We start from the raw sequence: 26,473 nt of genomic DNA on the forward strand, positions 1-26,473 counted from the left end.
CGGTTGAGCCATGATGAAGCGATTGAAGAGAAGGCAAGCCCCGGGAGGAGGGACCGGGCCTGTTCTCCTGGGAATTTGGAAGAGCTCCCCAAAATATGTCATTCTCCCGGACCTCGTGGAGACAACATTTTAGATCTAATGATCAGATATAAAGGGCCTGTTTTAGAGTTGCTGAATGCAAAATATGCACATGGAAAGAAAACTGCATTTGCACCCCTTGCATGCAAAAGAAAGCACGTTAAAGAGCAGATTAAATTAATGGCAGCTTTTAGGCCGCAGCTCACGCTGCGCATTTATCAGCCGACTGCGAGAGAGAGAGCCAGCATCAGCTAGTGAAAGGCAATGCGCAAAGCCACGGTAACCGGTTCCGGCAGCACTTGCGCTTAATTGAATCATCCCCTGAGATAATGGCCCTCATTCCGAGTTGTTCGCTCGTTATTTTTTTTCGCAACGGAGCGATTTGTCGCAAACTGCGCATGCGCAATGTTCGCAGTGCGCCTGCGCCAAGTAAATTAGCACAAAAGTTTGGTATTTTACTCACGGCCTAACAAAGCTTTTTCATCGTTCTGGTGATCGGAGTGTGATTGACAGGAAGTGGGTGTTTCTGGGCGGAAACTGGCCGTTTTATGGGAGTGTGCGGAAAAACGCAGGCGTTTCAGGGAAAAACGCGGGAGTGTCTGGAGAAACGGGGGAGTGTCTGGGCGAACGCTGGGTGTGTTTGTGACGTCAAACCAGGAACGAAACTGACTGAACTGATCGCAGTGGAGGAGTAAGTCTGGAGCTACTCAGAAACTGCTAAGAATTTTCTATTCGCAATTCTGCTAATCTTTCGTTCGCAATTCTGCTAAGCTAAGATACACTCCCAGAGGGCGGCGGCTTAGCGTGTGCAATGCTGCTAAAAGCAGCTAGCGAGCGAACAACTTGGAATGAGGGCCTATGTAAGGCAAGTCACAGAATAATAGGAACACAAGTAGCATTCTGCAGGTTATCAGCATTTAGCAAACGTGTCTTATGGGGTGGTCTTCAGTGTGCCGACTGACGGGATCCCGGCGCACATTATACCGGCGCCGGAATCCCGACAGCCGGCATACCGACACTTTTTCTCCCTCGTGGGGGTCCACGACCCCCCTGGAGGGAGAATAAAATAGCGTGGCGCGCATAGCGCGCCACCGCAGCGTGGCGAGCGCAGCGAGCCCGCAAGGGGCCCATTTGCGCTCGCCACACTGTCGGTAAGCCGGCGGTCGGCCTCCCGGCGCCGGTATGCTGGTCGCCGGGAGCCCGACCGCCGGCATACCATAGTGAACCCGTCTTATGTACAGCAACAAAGACTGATCCAATGACAAAATGAAATAAAAAGTCTCTGTATACCTGAAGTTATCTGGGTAGTCTGCTATGGCCATATTGATGACATCGATGGCGTGTTTATACTGCTTCTGTGCTGAAAACAGCAGGGCCAGCAGGTGAAGGCAGTGCAGATCATCTTTACGGAGTTTAAGCGCTTCCTGTAGGTGTTCTATTCCATCCGATATCTTTAACAAAGAAGAAAACACTAGTCAAACGCGTTGCTCAAAATCAATATACCAAAATTTTACTGTATACCAAAAATGTTAGAAAGAACTCGTTATAGCAACTAAATTTAGGGCAGAAAATAAATTGTCAAGGGCTTCTCTGCAATTTACAAACCAAAGGGAAAAAGCGCGAGCCCTCACTCAATACTTTTTCTATGGTAAAAAAAATCATAACTTTGACGCATTGTTCCTAAGCAGCCTGACCACTCATCAACATTCTGCAACCGTGTTGCTCACCTATATCACATACCCTATCAAATGACACCTGAACCATCAGAATCAGTGTTGTCATTGTAGAGTAGGTGCCGATTAAATATATAGATTAAAACTTCCTCCATGGTAACAAAATATATATATATATATATATATATATATATATCTATATATATATATATATATCCTTTATATGGGCGGCACTCAGAGACTTTCACCAGGCAAGTTAAGTGCAAAAAAGACCCCACTGGGCCAATTTAATGGTTACGTTTCGGGGTATTATCCCCTTCTCAGACCTCAGGTCTGTGACAGAATGTGCAAGCTGAATTGTACTACAAATCCAACGAGCAATAGTCTGCTTAGAAGCAGGAGCACCCAGCTTGTTGGGTGCATACAGGATAAACAGCGAGTCAGATTTTCTGACTCCAGCCGTCCTGGAAACATATATTTTCAGGGCCCTGACAACGTCTAGCTACTTGGAGTCCTCCAAGTCCCTAGTAGCCGCAGGCACCACAATAGGTTGGTTCAGGTGAAACGCTGAAACCACCTTAGGGAGAAACTGAGGACGAGTCCTCAATTCCGCCCTGTCCGAATGGAAAATCAGATAAGGGCTTTTACAGGATAAAGCCGCCAATTCTGTCACGCGCCTGGCCCAGGCCAGGGCCAACAGCATGACCACTTTCCATGTGAGATATTTTAACTCCACAGATTTAAGTGGTTCAAACCAATGTGACTTTTGGAACCCAAAAACTACATTGAGATCCCAAAGTGCCACTGGAGGCACAAAAGGAGGCTGTATAAGCAGTACCCCTTTTACAAACGTCTGAACTTCAGGGACTGAAGCTAGTTCTTTTTGGAAGAAAATTGACAGGGCCGAAATTTGAACCTTAATGGACCCCAATTTCAGGCCCATAGACACTCCTGTTTGCAGGAAATGTAGGAATCGACCCAGTTGAATTTCCTCCGTCGGGCCTTACTGGCCTCGCACCACGCAACATATTTTCGCCAAATGCGGTGATAATGTTTTGCGGTTACATCCTTCCTGGCTTTGATCAGGATAGGGATGACTTCATCCGGAATGCCTTTTTTCCTTCAGGATCCGGCGTTCAACCGCCATGCCGTCAAACGCAGCCGCGGTAAGTCTTGGAACAGACAGGGTCCTTGCTGGAGCAGGTCCCTTCTTAGAGGTAGAGGCCACGGATCCTCCGTGAGCATCTCTTGAAGTTCCGGTTACCAAGTCCTTCTTGGCCAATCCGGAGCCACGAATATAGTGCTTACTCCTCTCCATCTTATCAATCTCAGTACCTTGGGTATGAGAGGCAGAGGAGGGAACACATACACTGACTGGTACACCCACGGTGTTACCAGAGCGTCTACAGCTATTGCCTGAGGGTCCCTTGACCTGGCGCAATACCTGTCGAGTTTTTCCCAACGGTTTATAATCATGTGGAAGACTTCTGGGTGAAGTCTCCACTCTCCCGGGTGGAGGTCGTGTCTGCTGAGGAAGTCTGCTTCCCAGTTGTCCACTCCCGGAATGAATACTGCTGACAGTGCTATCACATGATTTTCCGCCCAGCGAAGAATCCTTGCAGCTTCTGCCATTGCCCTCCTGCTTCTTGTGCCACCCTGTCTGTTTACGTGGGTGACTGCCGTGATGTTGTCCGACTGGATCAACACCGGCTGACCTTGAAGCAGAGGTCTTGCTAAGCTTAGAGCATTGTAAATGGCCCTTAGCTTCAGGATATTTATGTGAAGTGATGTCTCCAGGCTTGACCATAAGCCCTGGAAATTCCTTCCCTGTGTGACTGCTCCCCAGCCTCGCAGGCTGGCATCCGTGGTCACCAGGACCCAGTCCTGAATGCCGAATCTGCGGCCCTCTAGAAGATGAGCACTCTGCAACCACCACAGGAGGGACACCCTTGTCCTTGGTGACAGGGTTATCCGCTGATGCATCTGAAGATGCGACCCGGACCATTTGTCCAGCAGGTCCCACTGGAAAGTTCTTGCGTGGAATCTGCCGAATGGGATTGCTTCGTAGGAAGCCACCATTTTACCCAGAACCCTTGTGCATTGATGCACTGAGAGTTGGCTCGGTTTTAGGAGGTTCCTGACTAGCTCGGATAACTCCCTGGCTTTCTCCTCCGGGAGAAACACCTTTTTCTGGACTGTGTCCAGGATCATCCCTAGGAACAGAAGACGAGTCGTCGGAACCAGCTGCGATTTTGGAATATTGAGAATCCAATCGTGCTGCCGCAACACTACCTGAGATAGTGCTACACCGACCTCCAACTGTTCCCTGGATCTTACCCTTATCAGGGAATCGTCCAAGTAAGGGATAACTAAAATTCCCTTCCTTCGAAGGAATATCATCATTTCGGCCATTACCTTGGTAAAGACCCGGGGTGCCGTGGACCATCCATACGGCAGCGTCTGAACTGATAGTGACAGTTCTGTACCATAAACCTGAGGTACCCTTGGTGAGAAGGGTAAATTGGGACATGAAGGTAAGCATCCTTGATGTCCCGAGACATCATGTAGTCCCCTTCTTCCAGGTTCGCAATCACTGCTCTGAGTGACTCAATCTTGAATTTGAACCTCTGTATGTAAGTGTTCAAAGATTTTAGATTTAGAATCGGTCTCACCGAGCCGTCCGGCTTCGGTACCACAACAGTGTGGAATAATACCCCGTTCCCTGTTGCAGGAGGGGTACCTTGATTATCACCTGCTGGGAATACAGCTTGTGAATGGCTTCCAAAACTGTCTCCCTGTCAGAAGGAGACATCGGTAAAGCCGACTTTAGGAAACGGCGAGGGGGAGACGTCTCGAATTCCAATTTGTACCCCTGAGATATCATCTGAAGGATCCAGGGGTCTACTTGCGAGTGAGCCCACTGCGCGCTGAAATTCATTGAGACGGGCCCCCCACCGTGCCTGATTCTGCTTGTAAAGCCCCAGCGTCATACTGAGGGCTTGGCAGAGGCGGGAGAGGGTTTCTGTTCCTGGGAACTGGCTGATTTCTGCAGCCTTTTTCCTCTCCCTCTGTCACGGGGCAGAAATGAGGAACCTTTTGCCCGCTTGTCCACGAAAAGACTGCGCCTGATAATACGGCGTCTTCTCATGTTGAGAGGCGACCTGGGGTACAAACGTGGATTTCCCAGCTGTTGCCGTGGCCACCAGGTCTGAAAGACCGACCCCAAATAACTCCTCCCCTTAATAAGGCAATACTTCCAAATGCCGTTTGGAATCCACATCACCTGACCACTGTCGTGTCCATAACCCTCTACTGGTAGAAATGGACAACGCACTTAGACTTGATGCCAGTCGGCAAATATTCCGCTGTGCATCACGCATATATAGAAATGCATCTTTCAAATGCTCTATAGGCAATAATATACTGTCCCTATCTAGGGTATCAATATTTTCAGTCAGGGAATCCGACCACGCCAACCCAGCACTGCACATCCAGGCTGAGGCGATTGCTGGTCGCAGTATAACACCAGTATGTGTGTAAATACATTTTAGGATACCCTCCTGCTTTCTATCAGCAGGATCCTTAAGGGCGGCCATCTCAGGAGAGGGTAGAGCCCTTGTTCTTACAAGCGTGTGAGCGCTTTATCCACCCTAGGGGGTGTTTCCCAACGCACCCTAACCTCTGGCGGGAAAGGATATAATGCCAATAACATTTTAGAAATTATCAGTTGTTATCGGGGGAAACCCACGCATCATCACACACCTCATTTAATTTCTCAGATTCAGGAAAACTACAGGTAGTTTTTCCTCACCGAACATAATACCCCTTTTTGGTGGTACTCGTATTATCAGAAATGTGTAAAACATTTTTCATTGCCTCAATCATGTAACGTGTGGCCCTACTGGAAGTCACATTTGTCTCTTCACCGTCGACACTGGAGTCAGTATCCGTGTCGGCGTCTATATCTGCCATCTGAGGTAACGGGCGCTTTAGAGCCCCTGACGGCCTATGAGACGTCTGGACAGGCACAAGCTGAGTAGCCGGCTGTCTCATGTCAACCACTGTCTTTTATACAGAGCTGACACTGTCACGTAATTCCTTCCAACAGTTCATCCACTCAGGTGTCGACCCCCTAGGGGGTGACATCACTATTACAGGCAATCTGCTCCGTCTCCACATCATTTTTCTCCTCATACATTTCGACACAAACGTACCGACACACAGCACACACACAGGGAATGCTCTGATAGAGGACAGGACCCCACTAGCCCTTTGGGGAGACAGAGGGAGAGTTTGCCAGCACACACCAGAGCGCTATATATATACAGGGATAACCTTATATAAGTGTTTTTCCCCTTATAGCTGCTGTATTGTTAATACTGCGCCTAATTAGTGCCCCCCTCTCTTTTTTAACCCTTTCTGTAGTGTAGTGACTGCAGGGGAGAGCCAGGGGAGCTTCCCTCCAACTGAGCTGTGAGGGAAAATGGCGCCAGTGTGCTGAGGAGATAGGCTCCGCCCCTTTTTCGCAGACTTTTCTCCTGCTTTTTTATGGATTCTGGCAGGGGTAAAAATTCATCCATATAGCCCTGGGGGCTATATGTGATGTATTTTCGCCAACCAAGGTGTTTTTATTGCTGCTCAGGGCGCCCCCCCCTAGCGCCCTGCACCCTCAGTGACCGAAGTGTGAAGTGTGCTGAGGAGCAATGGCGCACAGCTGCAGTGCTGTGCGCTACCTTGGTGAAGACAGGACGTCTTCTGCCGCCGATTTTCCGGACCTCTTCTGTCTTCTGGCTCTGTAAGGGGGCCGGCGGCGCGGCTCTGGGACCCATCCATGGCTGGGCCTGTGATCGTCCCTCTGGAGCTAATGTCCAGTAGCCTAAGAAGCCCAATCCACTCTGCACGCAGGTGAGTTCGCTTCTTCTCCCCTTAGTCCCTCGATGCAGTGAGCCTGTTGCCAGCAGGTCTCACTGAAAATAAAAAACCTAAAACTAAACTTTTCACTAAGCAGCTCAGGAGAGCCACCTAGTGTGCACCCTTCTCGTTCGGGCACAAAAATCTAACTGAGGCTTGGAGGAGGGTCATAGGGGGAGGAGCCAGTACACACCAGGTAGTTCTAAAGCTTTACTTTTGTGCCCAGTCTCCTGCGGAGCCGCTATTCCCCATGGTCCTTACGGAGTCCCCAGCATCCACTTAGGACGTTAGAGAAATCCTGGGTTTTTGCTCGAGACCCCCTTTCACACTACACCTGAGACCTGGGAAATTCTAGGGTCGACTCCTTTCAGACATAAACCTGGTCTGCCCTGGCATTCTACAGGCTTATGTCATACAAACACATACACGTCATACACACACGTCACACTCATATACACATATACCTGTCATACACACACGTCACTCTCCTTGCAGCAGGGAGCGCAGCCCCCCGCCCTGCAGTGCAGACCCCCTCTTTGCAGTACGGAGTGCAGCCTCCGCCCGGCAGCCCCACCCCACCAAGCAGCCCCAGACAGCCTATCAGTGCGACTGGGTTGACACTTTTCAGACATACAGAAATCTCGGGTTGATGCGCGTTCACGTGCAAAAACCCGTGATTTTAGAGTATGTCTGAAAATAAGATTTTACTTACCGGTAAATCTATTTCTCGTAGTCCGTAGTGGATGCTGGGGACTCCGTAAGGACCATGGGGAATAGACGGGCTCCGCAGGAGACATGGGCACTTTAAGAAAGAATTTGGATTCTGGTGTGCTCTGGCTCCTCCCTCTATGTCCCTCCTCCAGACCTCAGTTAAAGAAACTGTGCCCGGAAGAGCTGACAGTACAAGGAAAGGATTTTGGGAATCCAGGGTAAGACTCATACCAGCCACACCAATCACACCGTATAACTTGTGATAACTTTACCCAGTTAACAGTATGAACAATACAGAGCATCAGATAAACCCTGATGCAACTATAACATAACCCTTATTCAAGCAATAACTATATACAAGCATTGCAGAAGAAGTCCGCACTTGGGACGGGCGCCCAGCATCCACTACGGACTACGAGAAATAGATTTACCGGTAAGTAAAATCTTATTTTCTCTAACGTCCTAGTGGATGCTGGGGACTCCGTAAGGACCATGGGGATTATACCAAAGCTCCCAAACGGGCGGGAGAGTGCGGATGACTCTGCAGCACCGATTGAGCAAACGATAGGTCCTCCTCAGCCAGGGTATTAAACCTGTAGAACTTTGCAAACGTGTTTGAACCTGACCAAGTAGCAGCTCGGCATAGTTGTAATGCCGAGACCCCTCGGGCAGCCGCCCAAGAAGAGCCCACCTTCCTAGTGGAATGGGCTTTCACTGATTTTGGCTGCGGCAATCCAGCCACAGAATGAGCCTGCTGAATCGTGTTACAGATCCAGCGAGCAATAGTCTGCTTTGAAGCAGGAGCACCAAGCTTGTTGGATGCATACAGGATAAACAGTGACTCCGCTTTCCTGACTCTAGCCGTATTGGCTACATCTAGTAACTCGAAATCCTCCAAGTCACGAGTAGCCACAGGCACCACAATATGAAAGGATGAGACCACTTTTGTCAGGAAATTGTGGACGTGTCCTCAATTCCGCTCTATCCATATGGAAAACCAAATATGGGCTTTTATGAGACAAAGCCACTAATTTTGACACGCGCTTAACCGAAGCCAAGGCTAATAGCATGACCACCTTCCACGTGAGATACTTCAACTCCACTGTTTTAAGTGGTTCAAACCAGTGTGATTTCAGGAAACTTAACACCACGTTAAGATCCCAAGGTGCCACTGGAGGCACAAAAGGAAGCTGAATATGCAGCACTCCTTTCACAAACGTCTGAACTTCTGGTAGAGAAGTCAACTCCTTTTGAAAGAAAATGGAAAGGGACGAAATCTGGACCTTAATTGAGCCTAACTTCAGGCCCAAATCCACTCCTGACTGAAGGAAGTGAAGGAAACGGCCCAGCTGAAACTCCTCTGTAGGAGCGTTGCTGGCCTCACACCAAGAAACATATTTTCGCCATATCCGGTGATAATGTTTAGCTGTTACGTCCTTTCTAGCCTTTATCAGCGTAGGAATTACCTCCTCCGGAATACCCTTTTCTGCTAGGATTCGGCGTTCAACCGCCATGCCGTCAAACGCAGCCGCGGTAAGTCTTGGAAGAGACAGGGTCCCTGTTGCAACAGATCCTGTCTTAGAGGAAGAGGCCACGGATCCTCTGTGAGCAATTCTTGCAGATCTGGATACCAAGTCCTTCGTGGCCAATCTGGAACAATGAGAATTGTTCTTACTCCTCTTTTTCTTATTATCCTCAGTACCTTGGGTATGAGAGGAAGAGGAGAAAATACATAGACCGTCTGGAACACCCACGGTGTCACCAGGGCGTCTACAGCTACCGCCTGAGGGTCCCTTGACCTGGCGCAATAGCTCTGTAGCTTTTTGTTGAGGCGTGACGCCATCATGTCTATCTGTGGTAATTCCCACCGATTTGTAATCTGTGTGAAGACTTCTTGATGAAGTCCCCACTCTCCCGGGTGTAGGTCGTGTCTGCTGAGGAAGTCTGCTTCCCAGTTGTCCACTCCCGGGATGAACACTGCCGACAGTGCACTTACGTGATTCTCCGCCCAGCGAAGAATCCTGGTGGCTTCCGCCATCGCCACTCTACTCCTTGTGCCGCCTTGGCGGTTTACATGAGCCACTGCGGTTATGTTGTCTGACTGAATCAGAACCGGTTGGTCGCGAAGTAGGCACTCCGCTTGACGTAGGGCGTTGTATATGGCCCTTAGTTCCAGGATGTTGATGTGAAGGCAAGTCTCCTGACTTGACCACAGGCCTTGGAAATTTCTTCCCTGTGTGACTGCCCCCCACCCCCGGAGGCTTGCATCCGTGGTCACCAGGACCCAGTCCTGAATGCCGAATCTGCGGCCCTCTAGAAGGTGAGCACTCTGCAGCCACCACAGGAGAGACACCCTGGCCCTGGGGGACAGGGTGATTAACCGATGCATCTGAAGATGTGATCCGGACCATTTGTCCAGGAGATCCCATTGAAAGGTCCTTGCATGGAACCTGCCGAAGGGAATGGCCTCGTATGATGCCACCATCTTTCCCAGGACTCGTGTGCAGTGATGCACCGACACCTTCTTTGGTTTTAATAGGTCTCTGACCAGTGTCATGAGTTCCTGAGCCTTCTCCATCAGGAGATAAACCTTCCTCTGGTCTTTGTCCAGAATCATGCCCAGGAAGGGCAGACGAGTCGTAGGAATCAACTGCGACTTTGGAATATTTAGAATCCAGCCGTGCTGTCCTAACACTTCCAGAGAGCGTGCTACGCTGATCAGTAACTGCTCTCTTGACCTCGCTTTTATGAGGAGATCGTCCAAGTATGGGATAATTGTGACCCCTTGCTTCCGCAGGAGTACCATCATTTCTGCCATCACCTTGGTAAATATTCTCGGTGCCGTGGAGAGACTAAACGGCAACGTCTGAAATTGGTAATGGCAATCCTGTACCACAAATCTGAGGTACGCCTGATGAGGTGGATAAATGGGGACATGAAGGTATGCATCCTTTATGTCCAGTGACACCATAAAATCCCCCTCTTCCAGGCTTGCAATGACCGCTCTGAGCGATTCCATCTTGAACTTGAACCTTTTCAGGTATATGTTCAGGGATTTTAAATTCAATATGGGTCTGACCGAACCGTCCGGTTTCGGTACTACAAACATGGTCGAATAATAACCCTTTCCTTGTTAAAGGAGGGGAACTTTGACCACCACCTGTTGAAGATACAATTTGTGAATTGCAGATAACACTATCTCCCTCTCTAAGGGGGAAGCTGGTAGGGCCGATATGAGGTATCGGTGAGGGGGCATCTCTTCGAATTCCAGCTTCTATCCCTGAGACACAATTTCTATTGCCCAGGGATCCAACTGGGAGTGAACCCACTTGTGGCTGAAATTTTGGAGACACGCCCCCACCGGGCCTAGCTCCGCCTGTGGAGCCCCAGCGTCATGCGCTGGATTTAGTGGAAGCCGGGGAGGACTTCTGTTCTTGGGAACTAGCTGCGTTGTGCAGTTTTCTTCCTCTGCCCCTGCCCCTGGCAAGAAAGGATGCACCTCGGACTTTCTTGCCTCTTTGTGATCGAAAGGACTGCATTTGGTAATACGGTGCTTTCTTAGGTTGTGAGGAAAAAATTTGACTTTTCAGCAGTAGCTGTGGAGACCAGGTCCGAGAGACCGTCCCCAAACAATTCCTCACCCTTGTAAGGTAAAACCTCCATGTGCCTTTTTGAGTCGGCATCACCTGTCCATTGCCGTCCACAGGACCCTTCTGGCAGAAATCGACATTGCATTTATTCTAGAGCCCAGTAGGCTAATGTCTCTTTGAGCATCTCTCATATATAGGACAGCGTCTTTTATATGCCCCAGGGTCATTAATATAGTATCCTTGTCTAAGGTATCCAGTTCCTCAGACAAGGAGTCAGTCCATGCTGCTACAGCACTACATATCCAGGCCGATGCTATCGCTGGCCTGAGTAAGGTACCTGAATGTGTATAAATGGACTTCAGGGTACCCTCCTGCTTTCTATCCGCAGCATCTTTGAGGGTGGCCGTATCCTGTGACGGCAGGGCTACCCTCTTGGATAAGCGTGTTAAAGCTTTGTCCACCCTAGGGACGGATTCCCAGCGTAACCTGTCTGTTGGCGGGAAAGGATACGCCATAAGCATCCGTTTGGAAATCTGCAGTTTTTTATCTGGAGATTCCCAAGCCTTTTCACATAACTCATTTAGCTCATGTGAAGGGGGAAAGGTCACCACTTGCCTTTTTTCCCCGTACATATGAATCCTCTTGTCATGGACTGGGGTTTCCTCTGTGATGTGCAACACATCCTTAATTGCTATAATCATATAACGGATGGCTTTAGCCAATTTAGGCTGTAACTTTGCATCATCGTAATCGACACTGGAGTCAGAATCCATGTCGGTATCTGTGTCAACAATTTGGGATAGTGGGCGCTTTTGAGACCCTGACGGCCTCTGCGACATAGGATCAGGCACGGGTTGAGACCCTGACTCTCCTGAGGCTTCTGCTTTGTCTAACCTTTTATGTAAGGAATTAACATTATCATTTAAAACCTTCCACATATCCATCCAATCAGGTGTCGGCGCCGTCGGCGGAGACACCACATTCATTTGCTCCCGCTCTGTTTCCACATAGCCTTCCTCGTCAAACATGTCGACACAAGCGTACCGACACCACACACTCAGGGGATGCTCTTTTTGAAGACAGTTCCCCCACAAGGCCCTTTGGAGAGACAGAGAGAGAGTATGCCAGCACACACCCCAGCGCTATATAACCCAGGAATCACACAGTAACTTAGTGTTAACCCAGTAGCCGCTGTAATAATGATTTTTGCGCCTAATTATGTGCCCCCCCTCACTTTTTCACCCTCTTCTACCGTGTATCTGCAGGGGAGAGCCTGGGGAGCTTCCTCTCAGCGGAGCTGTGGAGAAAAAATGGCGCTGGTGAGTGCTGAGGAAGAAGCCCCGCCCCCTCAGCGGCGGGCTTCTGTCCCGCGTTTCTGTACAATATTATGGCGGGGGCTCATACATATATACAGTGCCCAACTGTATATATGTCTAACTTTTGCCAAGAGGTCCTAATTGCTGCCCAGGGCGCCCCCCCCTGCACCCTACAGTGACCGGAGTATGTGGGTGTAGTGTGGGAGCAATGGCGCACAGCTGCAGTGCTGTGCGCTACCTCAGTGAAGACTGGAGTCTTCTGCCGCCGATTTTGAAGTCTTCTTGCTTCTTTCACCCGGCTTCTGTCTTCCGGCTCTGCGAGGGGGATGGCGACGCGGCTCCGGGATCGGAGGACAAAGGGTGAGATCCTGTGTACGATTCCTCTGGAGCTAATGGTGTCCAGTAGCCTAAGAAGCAGGACCTATCTTCAGAGAGTAGGGCTGCTTCTCTCCCCTCAGTCCCACGATGCAGGGAGTCTGTTGCCAGCAGAGCTCTCTGAAAATAAAAAAACCTAATAAAATACTTTCTTATAGCAAGCTCAGGAGAGCTCACTAAGTAGCACCCAGCTCGTCCGGGCACAGATTCAAACTGAGGTCTGGAGGAGGGACATAGAGGGAGGAGCCAGAGCACACCAGAATCTAAATTCTTTCTTAAAGTGCCCATGTCTCCTGCAGAGCCCGTCTATTCCCCATGGTCCTTACGGAGTCCCCAGCATCCACTAGGACGTTAGAGAAAGGGGTATTAGTTACAACGTGATGTGGACAGGAAACACCAAGAGACTACACTGATGAATCTGATATGCTACACTTGTATATCTGTATGCGACTGAGTCTCTGAATCTGTATACGTAGCGCTACAGTGCAGCACCCTTGTTGTTTGCCAAGTTCTGCGGTGCTTCGTATACAGACACAGTTGCACACAGATATGTAACATAGTTTAGAGGCAAGATGTATTGTTATAGCGATATGACTGATTATCCAGCATGAGTTCTTTGGTTTCTTATTACTAGGGAAGGTTAAGGCATTTAGAAATCCCTTTATAGTCACATCAGCATTTAAGACTTCCAGTTCTGAAGCGGTAAGGTTAAAAAGGGGATAATTATGAAAGAAAGACTCAATTATCTGTTGGGACTGAGCTGGCAAGAGTGAATTAGGTAAATTGTAAAGCATGAATTAAGATATATAAGATTTAAAGAGCACGATTCCTTTCATGCACAGAATTGACACTAATTTTGTTATAATCTATAGTATAGAATAAGTTACTGTATTTCATATAATACCAGCGTTTTTCGCCAGTTGTTGATGTACACATGTATTACTGATGATCATATAAATATTAAACTCTACATTTAAACAATAGGGTTCAGTATGTTTTAACAAGATTAACAAAGTCGAGTGATAATCCTGACTACATTATATTGACAGGTGACCATTGCGACAGAGTGCATGTCAACTAGTGATGAACGGGTTCGGATCCTCGGGATCCGAACCCGCCCGAACTTCACCTTTTTTTTCACGGGTCCGAGCGACTCGGATCCTCCCGCCTTGTTCGGTTAACCCGAGCGCGCCCGAACGTCATCATCCCGCTGTCGGATTCTCGCGAGATTCGGATTCTATATAAGGAGCCGCGCGTCGCCGCCATTTTTCACTCGTGCATTGGAAATGATAGTGAGAGGACGTGGCTGGTGTCCTCTCACTTTGTTTCAGGGGGCTGCAAATATCTTTATTCTGGGGACCAGCAGTATTATAGGAGGAGTACAGTGCAGAGTATTGCTGACCAGTGACCACCATTATACGTTGTCTGCCTGAAAAACGCTCCATATCTGTGCTCAGTGTGCCTCATATATCTGTGCTCACACTGCTTTATTGTGGGGACTGGGGACCACCAGTATTATATAGGAGGAGCACAGTGCAGAGTTTTGCTGACCAGTGACCACCAGTATTATACGTTCTCTGCCTGAAAAACGCTCCATATCTGTGCTCAGTGTGCTGCATATATCTGTGCTCACACTGCTTTATTGTGGGGACTGGGGACCACCAGTATATTATATGGGAGGAGTACAGTGCAGAGTTTTGCTGACCAGTGACCACCAGTATTATACGTTCTCTGCCTGAAAAACGCTCCATATCTGTGCTCAGTGTGCTGCATATATCTGTGCTCACACTGCTTTATTGTGGGGACTGGGGACCACCAGTATATTATATAGGAGGAGTACAGTGCAGAGTTTTGCTGACCAGTGACCACCAGTATTATACGTTCTCTGCCTGAAAAATGCTCCATATCTGTGCTCAGTGTGCTGCATATATCTGTGCTCACACTGCTTTATTGTGGGGACTGGGGACCACCAGTATATTATATAGGAGGAGTACAGTGCAGAGTTTTGCTGACCAGTGACCACCAGTATTATATGTTCTCTGCCTGAAAAACGCTCCATATCTGTGCTCAGTGTGCTGCATATATCTGTGCTCACACTGCTTTATTGTGGGGACTGGGGACCACCAGTATATTATATAGGAGGAGTACAGTGCAGAGTTTTGCTGACCAGTGACCACCAGTATTATACGTTCTCTGCCTGAAAAATGCTCCATATCTGTGCTCAGTGTGCTGCATATATCTGTGCTCACACTGCTTTATTGTGGGGACTGGGGACCACCAGTATATTATATAGGAGGAGTACAGTGCAGAGTTTTGCTGACCAGTGACCACCAGTATTATATGTTCTCTGCCTGAAAAACGCTCCATATCTGTGCTCAGTGTGCTGCATATATCTGTGCTCACACTGCTTTATTGTGGGGACTGGGGACCACCAGTATATTATATAGGAGGAGTACAGTGCAGAGTTTTGCTGACCAGTGACCACCAGTATTATACGTTGATCTATTACTGGCATATAATTCCACACATTAAAAAATGGAGAACAAAAATGTGGAGGGTAAAATAGGGAAAGATCAAGATCCACTTCCACCTCGTGCTGAAGCTGCTGCCACTAGTCATGGCCTAGACGATGAAATGCCATCAACGTCGTCTTCCAAGGCCGATGCACAATGTCATAGTAGAGAGCATGTAAAATCCAAAAAAATAAAGCTCAGTAAAATGACCAAAAAATCTAAATCAAAATCGTCTGAGGAGAAGCGTAAACTTGCCAGTGTGCCATTTACGACACGGAGTGGCAAGGAACGGCTGAGGCCCTGGCCTATGTTCAAGGCTAGTGGTTCAGCTTCACCTGAGGATGGAAGCACTCATCCTCTCGCTAGAAAAATGAAAAGAGTTAAGATGGCAAAAGCACAGCAAAGAACTGTGCGTTCTTCTAAATCACAAATCCCCAAGGAGAGTCCAATTGTGTCGGTTGCGATGCCTGACCTTCCCAACACTGGACGGGAAGAGGTTGCGCCTTCCACCATTTGCACGTCCCCTGCAATTGCTGGAAGGAGCACCCGCAGTCCAGTTCCCGATAGTCAAATTGAAGATGTCACTGTTGAAGTACACCAGGATGAGGATATGGGTGTTGCTGGCGCTAGGGAGGAAATTGACAAGGAGGATTCTGATGGAGAGGTGGTTTGTTTAAGTCAGGCACCCGGGGAGACACCTGTTTGCATCATGTGCTGTTTGGGGACTATTTTTTTGAAGTGCCATCCTGCCTGACACTGCAGTGCCACTCCTAGATGGGCCAGGTGTTTGTGTCGGCCACTTGGGTCGCTTAGCTTAGTCACACAGCTACCTCATTGCGCCTCTTTTTTTCTTTGAATCATGTGCTGTTTGGGGACTATTTTTTTAATCTGCCATCCTGTCTGACACTGCAGTGCCACTCCTTGATGGGCCAGGTGTTTGTGTCGGCCACTTGGGTCGCTTAGCTTAGTCATCCAGCGACCTTGGTGCAAATTTTAGGACTAAAAATAAAATTGTGAGGTGTGAGGTGTTCAGAATAGACTGGAAATGAGTGGAAATTATGGTTATTGAGGTTAATAATACTGTGGGATCAAAATGACCCCCAAATTCTATGATTTAAGCTGTTTTTGAGGGTTTTTTGTAAAAAACACCCGAATTCAAAACACACCCGAATCCGACAAAAAAATTTCAGGGAGGTTTTGCCAAAACGCGTCCGAATCCAAAACACGGCCGCGGAACCGAATCCAAAACCAAAACCCGAAAAATGTCCGGTGCACATCACTAATGTCAACACGTTCAAAACCGGGATCGGTATGAAATACCTACAATCAAAATCCCGACGGTCAAAACACTAACAAGGTCAAAATACCAACATTTAAAATACAGACAAGGTCAAAATACTGACATTTAAAATGTTGACAGGTCAAAAAGTCGACACAAGTTTACCATTGTTTTTTGGTGTGTATGTCGACATAGGTTGACATGGACACCGTATAAGTGTACAACGTCCCCTTGCATGGGTTGGTGCGCTCGCCATGCTTCGGGAACGGAGCCTCACTGCGCTCAGCACACTATTATATTCCCCTTCCAGGTCCACTGGGATGGTAAAGTATGAACAAGTCGGTTTCTCATGTGGACTATTTGACCTGTCGGCATATTAAATATCTGTATTTTGACCTTGTCGGTATGTTAAATGTTGGTATTTTGACCACGTCGGGATTTTGACCATCGGTCAATGGTTGTCGGGATTTTGACCGCCAGGATTTTGATTGTGAGTAAATTGACCGCATCTCTCATAATCTACATAGCTCTGCACGTGTTACATTTGCCCCACTTGCAGTGTTACATGGTTCTGCACAATTGCTTACGTTTTTGGTTTGCTAACAAACCTGAATAAGTGTCTATAATGCTAATCCTAATGCTAATTGTAACCCTAATGGATGAGGATCTTCGCCCACCTGGTACAGGGCCTAGTTCAGCATGAGTTGTAGTTTTGCGTCACACAGCCGCCGCGGCCCGCCCCACAATTGGTCCGGACACACCTCGCCCCCTGAACAATGCATTGACACCTACAAAACGCTGTTTAAGTCCTCGCACATGCACGCATCGTCGTGCGCCATACACAGAAGTCCTGAAATCGCCAAATAGTGATTTCAGCACTTCTACGATCAGTGCTGAATTCGGCCCACAGAACGTTCTGCTCCTGAACTGCGCACCAAGGGGCTAATTCAGACCTGATCGGTGCTGTGCGTTTTCACACAGCAGCAATCAGGTCTGAACTGCACATGCGCCGATGCCGCAGTGAGCCAGCACATGGCAGACAGCCGACGGCTGTCTTAGCCCTGCAATCGCCTCTGCCTGATTGACAGGCAGAGGCAGTTGCGGGGCGGGCGTGCCATTGGTGTTAGAAAGCCGCTGACGGGGCCCAGTCCGGACAACGCAGGCATGTCCGGACCGTTTCGGGGGTGGGACACGGTGGCTGTGTGATGTCACCCAGGACACGGCAAGTAGCGGCCTGCCAGTGCGCAGGAGCTGCGCTGGCATGGAGCTACTCAGCAGGTACAAAAGCATTGCCGCTGTGCGATGCTTTTGCACCCTTGCGCAGGGGTAGGGGTGGGGGGTAGGGCCTGACATGCAGGGCGGACTAGCCCTGTGCTGGGTGTCCCGCCGGCCGCATGTCAGAGAAAATGATCGAAGATGTGCTAAATTTAGCACATCTACGATCAGTTCTGAATTACCCCCTAAGTCCCAACGTTGGAAGCCTTTTGTAAATGGGTCATACCAGATCAATCTAACAGAGTGATAAAAGAAAGAGCTCAGAATAGTAATTAAGGTAAAGGCGCTGGAGACACTAAATATAGAGGTGGAACATGACTCCGTGTGACTCTCAGGCAATGGACACGTGTGGGAATATGGAGTTACTATGGGAAAATACAATTATCAGCCATTTGGTCATGTCAGTCTGGAAATGTGTCAGCTGACCTGTAAAGATCATTGGTCAAGATGCAGAAAGAAATGTTTCTTCTAGCGCATGATTCACAGCTGCATGCAATTCCGATGCAATTTATTTTTTTACTGCGTATGCGAAAAACTGCAGAAACCCGTTACGGCACATGTGTTACGCAGAGTACGTACAAAGGTGCCGCTGCGATCGGGACAGACAGCATCAGAACTGTGTCAGAAAGTGCTGGGTGTTCCTGGGCAGTTGTTAGTAGTGTACCCAAAAATGGTCCAATCAGTGAGCGTTATGGGAGTGTCGGGGGAAGGGTGTGTCAGTGATAGCACCTGCCTTCACAACTGCACAGATGTAGGCATAGGAGGCTGTGATCAGACAGAGACACTGAACCTGCCATAGGGCTGGCGCGCATTTTGATGGTGCATCCGATGATGTGGTATAAGGACATGCAAATCAGTACTACAGGGTACACAGGTGCTAAAATCGGGCGTCTTAGTCCTTTTACATCTGGCACACGGATGCAGACAAGGGGAGGAGTGCGTAGCGGCATTTGCATACACGTGCAGATGGGCGACCGCCAATATACGCTGCACACGCTTCGGCATGCAACTCACAATATGAATATATGTGTTAAGTGATTCATTTGGATAGTTATTATTAAGAATGGAAAGAACTTATATTTATGCCTGTTACGGAATATAAGAAACGTTTGTCTGACTCCTCAAATAGAGATATTAGGTTAATTGGAGATTCAGGCCCCTGTCCACCATGCACCTTGAGAAAGGCTCCTAGTTAGCAGAAACGCGTTGGTAATTAATTGGCTAGACCCACCTGCACTGAGTGAGGAGAATAAGGAGTGACGATCCCAAGGTTCAGCTACTGGCCTAATCCCGGGAGGAATCACATTAACATCATTAAGCTGACTTGGGTGGGCACTTCTGACACCCCACGATTTCTGGTACGCAGGTCTGCAGGCTAATGGTGGATAATTCTTTGTAATTTTACATTTTTGGAATAAGATTTGACACCCGACTGTCGGAGGATCCCATGGGTGTGACAACAGCAAGTACTTGAACTATTTCTGAATGTTTTGGGGTGTAAGTGACCACCTCGGATTTTGTTGCAGCACTAGTGCTTTGAAGCGCGGTATTTCCATTCTTTGAATTTACACGAAACTCGCAATAAGACTGCTGCTGTCGTAAGGAACTTGAGATGTACTTAAGATGGCGGCTTTACACTCTGCAGCTGCCTTGGCAGGGCCCCGGGCCGGACAAAATGCTACTTTTTACAGGCATGTTTTCCAGTATTGCTCTTGACAATCATAATTTCTCACTGACGCACATCACGGCAGAAAGAAATGATGTATCATTAGTATTTATTTAAAAAATCGCATGCAGGGAGAGCGGCTTGGACAATGCGTAAAAAGTAAAGGGCTTGCTAGCGCGATCACTTTACTTCCAGATTCAGACCCAGGCAGCTACTGCATCAGCAGATCGCATATGTGCATGCAGAGCTTACCGGGGAGGGATCCTTCTACTGACAAAATGTTAGAGTAATGTAACCCAGAGGATGCAATGGCTAACGCTATCTAAAGATACATTTCAGAAGGTAAATGTCACAACTTAGAAGTCCACTAGGGTGGTCATTCTGAGTTGATCGCTCGCTGCAGATTTTTGCAATACAGTGATCAGGCTTAAATCGGCATTTCTGCGCATGCGCATGGGCCGCAGTGTGCACGCGCAAAGTACTTTTACACAAAACTATGCAGTTTTACACTGCTGATCGGTGAGTGATTGACAGGAAAGGGGTGTTTCTGGGCGGTAACTGGCCGTTTTACGGGAGTGTGCTAAAAAACGCAGGCGTGTCAGGTAAAAACGCAGGCGTGTCAGGTAAAAACGCAGGCGTGCCTGGAGAAACGGGGGAGTGGCTGGCCGAACGCAGGGTGTGTTTGTGACGTCAAAGCAGGAACCAAACTGTCTGCAGTGATCGCAAAGTAGGAGTAGGTTTGGAGCTGCTCAGAAACTGCATGAAAATATTTACGAGCAGTTCTGCTAATCTTTCGTTCGCACTTCTGCTAAGCTAAGATACACTCCCAGAGGGCGGCGGCCTAGCGTGTGCAATGCTGCTAAAAGCAGTTAGCGAGCAATCAACTCGGAATGAGGGCCATTGAGAGCTGTTTTTGCAATTGGAAATGGAGGGACTGCAGCTCTAATATCCGCTGCGGCTGCCCCCTTCATAAATACGGGAGATAGTTACTTTTTGCCAGTATTCCCCGAAATTGGCTGTTTTGGGGGGATTTCTCGCAAAAATATGCCTGTTAAACTAAGGAAGTCAAGTACAAACCACTACACTAAACTGGAGGCCAGATGGAAGCTTCTCTTATTCTGAGTATAGACAGGGATACTATATTATATAGACAAGGACACACATGAAGCACCTGTCTGACTGTGATCTAGATTTTGTTTGTTTGTTTGAGTCATTCTGGCATGTGCAAGGATCCGTGACATGCAAAACCTAACTAACCTGCTTTGTATGTTTGTAACAACAAGAGACACTGACATAGTTTGCAAATCAGTCTGAATAGTGCCCAGCAACCTTGGAAAGTAATGCAGTTGGGCATCTCCATTCTATAACATGCCACTGTTTTTGCTGGCGTCTCACATCCGCAGTTTATGTACAAAAGTGGGAACATGGGACCTCTGAGCACCCCTATGCTGAATCTCAATGAGCGTCTCTCCTAAGGCGCCGGGCCCTCTCCAGCTGTGTACGCAGTGGCTGATTAGGGCATGCCCAGAAAACGGTCCCAACACACCTACGTTGTTCTAGCCACCCCCGTTACCTCCATCTGATTATCACTCACTTTGCGAATAAATCCTCTGCGCATCGGCAATCGCTAATCAATGGCTCCGAGTGCACAGTGCAGCTTCAGCACACGCGCAGTGGCAGAAAGTCGCTCCAATGAGTCCAATCGGCTTTGCGTCCATCATTGAATCATGCCCAATGACTGCAATCAGACGGTATAATACCTTCTTTGCTGAAAAATATATAGATCAAAATAATATGAATGTCCCTGGTCAGAGTGACTGAGTATTGGTGATTCATTGTGTGAGGGTGCCAGCCTGCACACAGCGTGACTCACTGATCAGATGATAAATACATGTACGCTCATCTTTCTTTCCCCCCGGATTTGTTGGCTGAGACTGTTAAAAACAGAGGCCCTTCTGTACTGGGGCAGTCAATAAATTGTGACATGTTCATTTGGTAAGTGGTTTGTATAGAAGGGTGGGGAATAATGGAGGAGAGTGGGTTCTGATCGAACAGATCCATTCAAAAGAGCCATTCATTTGTTATACAGGAAGTGCTTGTTATACAGGAAGTGCTTCTGCAGACATTGTTCAGCATGGCTGCAGCTAGTATACAAACACACTTATGCAGCTCTCCAGAGTCCTGAGGTGATATGCACAGATTACAGAAAATTGTGTCTAAAAACTTATATTGAAACTGCTGTTCAATTAAAAGCACACGCAATGCTCATCTGATCTTGTTGTAAGCATGTAGATGTTGATCTTTTCATATTTTCCAGTGTTCCCGAAAACATCTCTTCTGCCAAAATGAAGCCAAAAGAAGTCCGTGATTCAGACCTGATCGCTGCTGTGCGTTTTAGCGGGCGATCAGGTCATAACTGCACATGCGTATGCGACGCGCACGCACGTCGGACAACAATGGGCATCGCCGGTCAGCGACAGGATGGTGCCAAAATTTAATTTGCACGGTCGTTCGCAAGGTGATTGACAGGAGGAAGCCGTTTGTGGGTGGCCACTGACCGTTTACTGGAAGCGTCTGGAAAAACGCAGGCGTTCCCAAGCGTTTTTCAGGGAGGGTGTCTGACGTCAGCTCCAGCCCCGATCAGCCTGTTGTGATTGCACTGTAGGAGTAAGTCCTGGGCTGCGCACAGACTGTGTGAGGTGTGAACGGATTTGCAGCCGCCCGCATGCGATCGCAAAACTTGCACGGGCTAATTTTCACTCCCCCTTGGGCGGCGACTATCTGATCAAAGGTCAGCAACATTAGCAGCCCAGCGATCAGGTCTGAATCCCCCCCCTTAGTATATGCGCTGTTGCCTAGAGTCACTGTGTGTGGGTTACTGGTCCACTTTAACCAGACACGCAGTACTTTTTTTTTTTTTATTGATTTCCTGTTAAAAAGGCCTTTACACAGTTGTGCAGTAACTTCTGGAAGACTTTACGTGCGGTCATATATCAGCGAGACATCTCACTGTATACAGTATTACACATTTACAGAATTCTACAGACTGCTAACTGAATAAAGCATCTTTACATATCTAATACTGTCATAGCTCCATGCAGTAACAAATATATGCCAGATCTCTCTTCCAGCTGAATCCTTGCCTATAAAGAATAATTATTCAATGTAGGACAGCTTTATGTAAGCACCCACAACATAAAAGCACAGTGCCTTAGTTAATCACTGAAGTCTTGACTCAGAGATTCTCTTTTCCCTGCCGTCACAGACTCTGTTATACAGCTTATTACATAGCTACAAACACCACAACGCACTAAAATGTAATAGGGGTTTGGGATGTGAAGTCGACATTCACAATGTCAACAATCTTTTATTTAGACACCATAATGTTGACATTGTGATGAAAGGCAAAATGTCAATATGTTCAGAATGCCGACAACTACAAATATCGACACTGATGTTCAAATGTTGACAACCAAAATGTTGACTGGTAGTCAATTTTAAGCCTTACCCTCTTCTCATCCCCACCCCTAATATTTCTACTGTCAACATTTTCTGTCGACATTTTTCAAGTGCTGACATTTTAACTAGGTCATGCAACATTACGGTGATGACCTTTTCACAGTGGACACTGTGATTGTCGACAACAAGACAGCATACCGCAACATAAAAAGGGTGGATGCTTTAATAGGATTTATACTTTATATCAGATCCAACATAAGATAGGCCTCGTAGGTACGTACTGGGGGGGGACGTCGCCTTTCTACTGACATCTGGGCTCAAAACATTACATCAGAGCCCCACGGAACATTCTCAGCTCTGTGTTTATAGTAGTGATGAGCGGGTTCGGTTCCTCTGAATCCGAACCCGCCCGAACTTCAGTTTTTTCTTCACGGGTCAGAGCGACTCGGATCTTCCCGCCTTGCTCGGTTAACCCGAGCGCGCCCGAACGTCATCATCCCGCTGTCGGATTCTCGCGAGACTCGGATTCTATATAAGGAGCCGCGCGTCGCCGCCATTTTCACACGTGCATTGAGAGTCATAGGGAGAGGACGTGGCTGGCGTCCTCTCCGTTTAGAGAAGAGAGAGACACAGTAGAGACGAGAGAGACACAGTATTTTGGGGAGCATTATTACTATTAGGAGGAGTACTACTATACTACTATACTACTTGCTGAAGTGATATAGATTAGATAGTGTGACTGTGTATTGTATTAATTATCTGACTTGTGGGGGAGACACTGACAGTGGGGAGCAGTTAGAGTCTGAGAGCAGGACTCAGGAGTACATATAACGTACAGTGCACACTTTTGCTGCCAGAGTCAGTGCCACACTGCCATTGTTGTGACCACACTGACCACCAGTATAATAATATATTTTGTGATTGTCTGCTTAGGACTCGGAGTACTAGTTGCAAGTTGCAACGTGACCTGACCACCAGTTTAATAATCAATCACCACCAGTTTAATATATATATATATATATATATATATATATATATATATATATAATTGTATATAATATATATATATATATAATATTGTATACCACCTACCCGTGGTTTTTTTTTTTTTTTCATTCTTCTTTATACATACTACTATAGTAGCTTACTGTAGCAGTCTGCGGTGCTGCTGACCTGACAGTGTCCAGCAGGTCCGTCATCAGTCATTACATAATAAATATATATAGTACCTGTCCGGCTGCAGTACTAGTGATATTATATTGATTTCATCTGATTATCAATAATTTATCATCCAGTCTAGACTCTATATTAGCAGCAGACACAGTACGTTAGTCCACGGCTGTAGCTACCTCTGTGTCGGCACTCGGCAGTCCATCCATAATTGTATACCACCTACCCGTGGTTTTTTTTTTCTTTCTTCTTTGTACATACTACTATAGTATAGTAGCTTACTGTAGCAGTCTGCGGTGCTGCTGAGCTGACAGTGTCCAGCAGGTCCGTCATCAGTCATCATTACCTAATAAATATATTATCTACCTGTCCGGCTGCAGTACTAGTGATATTATATATACATACATATATATATTGATTTCATCTCATTATCAATCATCCAGTCTATATTAGCAGCAGACACAGTACGTTAGTCCACGGCTGTAGCTACCTCTGTGTCGGCACTCGGCAGTCCATCCATAATTGTATACCACCTACCCGTGTTTTTTTTTTTTCTTTCTTCTTTGTACATACTACTATAGTATAGTAGCTTACTGTAGCAGTCTGCGGTGCTGCTGAGCTGACAGTGTCCAGCAGGTCCGTCATCAGTCATCATTACCTAATAAATATATTATCTACCTGTCCGGCTGCAGTACTAGTGATATTATATATACATACATATATATATTGATTTCATCTCATTATCAATCATCCAGTCTATATTAGCAGCAGACACAGTACGTTAGTCCACGGCTGTAGCTACCTCTGTGTCGGCACTCGGCAGTCCATCCATAATTGTATACCACCTACCCGTGTTTTTTTTTTTCCTTTCTTCTTTGTACATACTACTATAGTATAGTAGCTTACTGTAGCAGTCTGCGGTGCTGCTGAGCTGACAGTGTCCAGCAGGTCCGTCATCAGTCATCATTACCTAATAAATATATTATCTACCTGTCCGGCTGCAGTACTAGTGATATTATACATACATACATATATATATTGATTTCATCTCATTATCAATCATCCAGTCTATATTAGCAGCAGACACAGTACGTTAGTCCACGGCTGTAGCTACCTCTGTGTCGGCACTCGGCAGTCCATCCATAATTGTATACCACCTACCCGTGGTTTTTTTTTTTCTTTCTTCTTTGTACATACTACTATAGTATAGTAGCTTACTGTAGCAGTCTGCGGTGCTGCTGAGCTGACAGTGTCCAGCAGGTCCGTCATCAGTCATCATTACCTAATAAATATATTATCTACCTGTCCGGCTGCAGTACTAGTGATATTATATATACATACATATATATATTGATTTCATCTCATTATCATCCAGTCTATATTAGCAGCAGACACAGTACGGTAGTCCACGGCTGTAGCTACCTCTGTGTCGGCACTCGGCAGTCCATCCATAAGTATACTAGTATCCATCCATCTCCATTGTTTACCTGAGGTGCCTTTTAGTTGTGCCTATTAAAATATGGAGAACAAAAATGTTGAGGTTCCAAAATTAGGGAAAGATCAAGATCCACTTCCACCTCGTGCTGAAGCTGCTGCCACTAGTCATGGCCGAGACGATGAAATGCCAGCAACGTCGTCTGCCAAGGCCGATGCCCAATGTCATAGTACAGAGCATGTCAAATCCAAAACACCAAATATCAGTAAAAAAAGGACTCCAAAACCTAAAATAAAATTGTCGGAGGAGAAGCGTAAACTTGCCAATATGCCATTTACCACACGGAGTGGCAAGGAACGGCTGAGGCCCTGGCCTATGTTCATGGCTAGTGGTTCAGCTTCACATGAGGATGGAAGCACTCAGCCTCTCGCTAGAAAACTGAAAAGACTCAAGCTGGCAAAAGCACCGCAAAGAACTGTGCGTTCTTCGAAATCCCAAATCCACAAGGAGAGTCCAATTGTGTCGGTTGCGATGCCTGACCTTCCCAACACTGGACGTGAAGAGCATGCGCCTTCCACCATTTGCACGCCCCCTGCAAGTGCTGGAAGGAGCACCCGCAGTCCAGTTCCTGATAGTCAGATTGAAGATGTCAGTGTTGAAGTACACCAGGATGAGGAGGATATGGGTGTTGCTGGCGCTGGGGAGGAAATTGACCAGGAGGATTCTGATGGTGAGGTGGTTTGTTTAAGTCAGGCACCCGGGGAGACACCTGTTGTCCGTGGGAGGAATATGGCCGTTGACATGCCTGGTGAAAATACCAAAAAAATCAGCTCTTCAGTGTGGAGGTATTTCAACAGAAATGCGGACAACAGGTGTCAAGCCGTGTGTTGCCTTTGTCAAGCTGTAATAAGTAGGGGTAAGGACGTTAACCACCTCGGAACATCCTCCCTTATACGTCACCTGCAGCGCATTCATAATAAGTCAGTGACAAGTTCAAAAACTTTGGGTGACAGCGGAAGCAG

The 26,473-nt window shown here is 47.4% G+C and overlaps 1 protein-coding gene across 10 annotated transcripts in view; it reads right to left on the minus strand.

Moving 5' to 3' along the window:
• The window catches only part of TTC7A (tetratricopeptide repeat domain 7A), a 914,714-nt gene that overhangs the window by 362,234 nt on the left and 526,007 nt on the right, over positions 1-26,473 (minus strand). For all 10 annotated transcript variants that reach the window (XM_063918709.1, XM_063918713.1, XM_063918708.1 and 7 more), the window contains one exon: positions 1,369-1,529. In XM_063918709.1, coding sequence (XP_063774779.1) covers positions 1,369-1,529 — 161 coding nt within the window. The remainder of the gene's footprint in view (positions 1-1,368; positions 1,530-26,473) is intronic.

The sequence above is a fragment of the Pseudophryne corroboree genome, chromosome 4, assembly GCF_028390025.1.
Source record: "Pseudophryne corroboree isolate aPseCor3 chromosome 4, aPseCor3.hap2, whole genome shotgun sequence".
NCBI lineage: Eukaryota > Metazoa > Chordata > Amphibia > Anura > Myobatrachidae > Pseudophryne > Pseudophryne corroboree.